The sequence below is a fragment of the Trachymyrmex septentrionalis genome, unplaced genomic scaffold, assembly GCF_001594115.1.
Source record: "Trachymyrmex septentrionalis isolate Tsep2-gDNA-1 unplaced genomic scaffold, Tsep1.0 scaffold190, whole genome shotgun sequence".
In the NCBI taxonomy this organism is placed as follows: Eukaryota; Metazoa; Arthropoda; class Insecta; order Hymenoptera; family Formicidae; genus Trachymyrmex; species Trachymyrmex septentrionalis.
In genome coordinates, this window is record NW_017305072.1 from 97022 (window position 1) to 101922 (window position 4901).

Genomic DNA, 4901 nt, shown 5'->3' on the forward strand with positions numbered 1-4901 from the left:
ACGATTGTACACGCTATAGAATATATTTTTCACTATGCTGCGATTTCAGCGGTGGTGGAATATTTATTGCGGTGCACGGCGGTGGAGCCAAGTGCGAAGAGAAGAGTTACGATTCTTCTACTTCGGTTTAAATAAGGCAAAAATATTCTATTAACATTCCGTAATCTTAAGTAAATTAAATAAAATATCTGATATTTTACGAAAGTGAAATATAACATTCGCTATTTCCTTCATTTATCGGAAATTATCGGAGATTATTGGAGATTTTCTATCATTGCGAAATCGGAAGATAAATCGATGGAAAGGTATGAATTTCGCATAATACTTTTGATTAATTAAAAAAATATATATCACATTTGCGTTCTTTCATATTCACGCGGAAAAGGAACACTTTGACATGTCGCCAGATATTCCTGATCAGTGTGATTATGATCGAAAAGCTCACTAATATATTTCCCCCACATTTTCGGCGCCGTATGTCGGCTAAATGTATTTCATGTCTGCTCAGTTATAATACTCTGTCATCCGTGCGCTTTCGTAAAAATTGAGTCAGTCCGTCAGACTACGGAATATATTATAACTGGAACGGCATGAGCGCTTTTTGAAATTTAAATGTAGTTATTCCAGCAAACCCACCGTTCTCTCAGGATATGCCATGACGTACCCAGCACGCACGCTTTTTTGAAATTTAAATATTGTTATTTTTAGAGATACAACGTACCGAAAAATTTTTATTGCACGGACGTAGGGGGTTGCGCCGTACGACGTATGTTGTTGCTTCAGCCAATCCTCTCTACGCTTTATTTCTTTTTCCCCTCTCTTCAATTATATATACGTAAAACCAAAGAGAAAACAAAAAACCGTCGACGTGCGGAACTGGCGTGCATCGCGGCTGAAAGAGAGCACCAATTCGCGGCCGCCATTGTCGGGTGAAGGGCGAATAGAGGAAAAAAGGGCGACAAAAATTCCTTTTATTTCGAGCACGCTATACGCTCTCTCGTTTACGCATACGGGAAAGCTCTCTCCTCCGCTTTTTCCGCTTTCCGTTTCATGGTCGTCTGCGCCCCGTCTTTCTGTTTATTCCGCTCGGAAACACGAGGCGTCGCGTACGCACTATGCCGTGCTCTCAGTAAAAAGGAAAAATATCTTACCGACCAATCCATCTTCCGCGATCGCAAACACGAAGTCTTCAGAGACACCTCTCACGCCTGATGTTTATTCTCGATCTGAAACACGAGAGCAAACTATATAGAGACACCGTGTGTTTACCGGCAGCCGTTATAAAGAAAAGCGCTTCTGCCTTTCAAGAACTAATAATAGATAAAATGTGATCGCAACGAAAGCATATTTTCATCCGTCAAGCGCGAAATATTTTTCACTGTTTACGCAAGGTATAATGGCCGTCGAATAAACAACTTGACTGTAAAAATGCTTAATAATCTATTAATTGCTTGGAAAGAATGATTTTACTAAAATACCCTAGAAAAATTTTCCTAGAAACAGATCTGAAAATAATTTTATTATGCTATCAAAATATTTATGTATAAAAATCTCTAAACATGTTGAACAATGCTGCAAAAAATTTTGACTCTACCAATCTAGTTTTGATACTATTAATTTGGAGGCCCTATAATATAATTATTTTAATGGCCTAACAAAATTATTTTCAAAGCTACATCTACTCGGCTACATTTTTAAATACTTCAACAAGACTATCTTTTCCATATGCATATTTAATGTTATTTGATATTTGTCAAACTTTCCAAGATAAGAGATATGTATGCAATCAAATGCCCAAATTAGATCAATAAGAAATATATATGTACGTTTTTAGCAGTGGACGCGAATGGCAATCAGCAACCTCGTACGAATACTACCGCTTTCACCACACAAGCCGATGCCGTTTCGCAAACCGTCGTCAAGACGAATTTTGCGGTTCCGGCTCCGCCGCCTTTGGCGGCGGGGGAAAAGGTGCGTCGGTTTTCCGATGGTGAACACTTCCGGCAGCCCAATGTCACCGTGGGCCACACAACTGTACAGAAACACTTGCAGGAAACATCAAAAACTCAAGCTCAAGCACAAGCGCTTGCCGATATGATCCTGAAGGTATAATGTCACAAATTTTTTTTCGCACATTTCATTCTAATGAGATTCGAATAATTATGTATCGCAAGCTTTTCGTAAATTAACGATGTGACACGTCGTTAATAATTACATACATTTAGAAAAATAATGTGTCGTTAATAACTCGTAGGGTACGAAGGTGGCTGTGAAGAGAACAATCTCTGATCCGGGACAAAGATTACACTTGACTTATCAGCAGCCTGTACAATCAGCGACGACCAACCAACAACCGAATAATCAGCAGCCACAAGCACAACCTGCGGTAACGGAAAGCTTTACGATGACGGGATACGCCGAGGACGGTGGTTACTTCAGCCCAAGTCTGCAGGACGAAGTGTTTCAACAGGTTACAACGGTTCCTGATAGCGTGCTCCTACACGCTACCCATTTGGATTCGATTCAGGTGAACAAGTCTGTTTTTTTAAATTATTTGCATCATGGGTGCTAATATAAAAATAGCTAATATAAAAGAGTTGTACTCTTTATACTACTCTTATACTAACGTATTACATTTTCAAATCATTTATGAAAATTCATGTTTTCGTGCCATCCGTAGTGGGAAATACACTAAGGAAAATGTACTCATTTTAATAAATATTTGTTTGAATAATTCTATCGGAATATTTACTAAATGTAAACATATATTTTTTGGTACAAGAAATATTAATTTAATTTAATTACTATTTTTAATAGAAATTCTTTTTGGTCAAAGTAGATCTTAGTGGTTAATACTAAATGCAAATTTTTGCAAATATAGTATCTCAATATTATTTTGTTATTTTGCAAATATTCAGTTATCGAAAGTAAATATTAAGTTAGTACTATTTAAACGAATATTCATTAAAATTTAGTACGTTTTTTTTTCAGTGTAGAGTGCAACATTTCTATTTTTAACGTACATATTCGTGCCACAGTTTCAGACGGCCAATCTGTTGCAAGAACAATCTAACGAACAGCTGCAAGATATCACACTGGAGGACAGATACTCCTCGCAGCACACAGTCAATCCAGATCTTCAAGCGTTGGTGAATTCGCCGTTACCCGATTCCCTGGCCGAATTTAGTACTTACGCCGCGCAATACACGGAAAGTCCTCATACGTTACCAACTCAATCACCCCTACCGTCGCCTTTAACGCGACACGATAGCCCGAGCTTTACGTACCCGACGCCACCGGCCAGCCAGGAAGGCTTACTCACCGGAAGCCTGCCGCTGCTAAGTCCTCAGGAAGACCCGGAGAACGTGAGACACGTGTCATCACCGCTCTCGGCGGCATTTTACACCACCACGATGTCATCTGCTGCAGCGGTGGAGGAGGCGTTGAACGAAGTGTTACCGGGTGAATCCGAGGCAGATGCGGACCTTTACGGGTCCGGTTCGCCAAATCCGCACTCGCCACTGCCAAGCCCGTTGTCGGCGACATCGGCGCCGTCGCCGCTGCCACCGTCCTCTGTCTCGTCGCCGGGACCGGTTACCTTTACAGGCACGAACTTTCCCGTGTCGCCGCATAATGCGCTTCAAAATCAGATGATGCCGAACTCGGAGGATCCTTTGCTTTCCTCGACCTCGAAGGACTTTGCCGCCTCCGGTCGTAGACGATTCGAGTTCCAATCGTACAAAGTAATCACGAGCCAAAACTTGATGGACTTCGGTCTTGGAAACGGCAGCGTAGCTGGTATCGTCGTCGACAACAACGGCGACGTCAAACTGATACAGACAGCGGGTCTGCAGAAGGCGAATGTGTACGTGCAGGCGGGTTCTCTCAGTCCTGCACTGACATTCAAGAAGGAGATCCGCCTAACGACACCAAAAATCGAACCCGTCACCGTGAATCTCGGCCTAAACGTTCAAACGACAAATCAGCAGCAGTGCAACGCGGGTCAGTTTAATCAACAGCAAATTGTTAACCCAGCCAAATTTTTTATTCAAAATAATCACACGACGAAAAACAATATCTTGAGACATAAAACGGTCACCGGAAATTTACCGATACCCATCGATCAGATCAAACAGGAGATGTTAGATGAGGATGTGTTTCTCAGTCCTGGCAGTTTACCCGCCAGCAGTCCTGTGCGACACTATCGGAAGAGGCCACGCATGGATAGCGGCCAGTACACCAGCAGTTCACATTCTTATCCATCGCGTTTGCGAAAAGCTTGCGACCGCCATTGGGACAGTAGTTACACACCGCCACCGATTCTAGACCCATCTCGTCCTGGTCCGGGGCTGTACGCGAGATTGCATCAACACGAGAGAGATTCGGACTTTAGTTCAGACGATTCTCAAGGAAACGACGGTCCACCGCCAAGAATCAACATCGGCACGAGGTATCAAGCCATGATACCTCCGGTGGAATATGACGGAGACAGAGGAAACGACGGACCCGAAGCCGATCATCTTTTATGGGATCCCGGCATAAACAATGTGCTCACGAACACTGAATGTAAGTTTTCGTTTCGTGAATACCTTAAAAAAGCGTATTGCGAAATATATAACAACAAACACTGATTACTTGCAGTGGAGATGTACCTGCAATTCGCGTGTTGCGCTGCAGTGCCGGGTGGTGGTAGGAACAAGGAATATGCGCTTCATCTGTTGCATATGTGCAAAGGGAATATTCATGTAAGATATTTTTTGGAATTTAGATTTTATATAAACATCGAAATTGCCTGAACCTTTTTAATCCTTATTATTTTTTGAACAAAATTGCCGTTGTTGATATAGTGATACTTATTTACAACGCGTGTATGTTTCAGGAAGCGATGGTGAAATTGATGC

At 42.0% G+C, this 4901-nt stretch overlaps 1 protein-coding gene across 1 annotated transcript in view; it reads left to right on the forward strand.

Moving 5' to 3' along the window:
- LOC108747043 overlaps positions 1 to 4901 on the forward strand; it is a 35611-nt gene that overhangs the window by 29188 nt on the left and 1522 nt on the right. The window contains exons 5-8 of the mRNA XM_018484274.1: positions 1838 to 2106; positions 2255 to 2527; positions 3039 to 4566; positions 4642 to 4745. Of these exons, the coding sequence (XP_018339776.1) occupies positions 1838 to 2106; positions 2255 to 2527; positions 3039 to 4566; positions 4642 to 4745 (2174 nt within the window). The remainder of the gene's footprint in view (positions 1 to 1837; positions 2107 to 2254; positions 2528 to 3038; positions 4567 to 4641; positions 4746 to 4901) is intronic.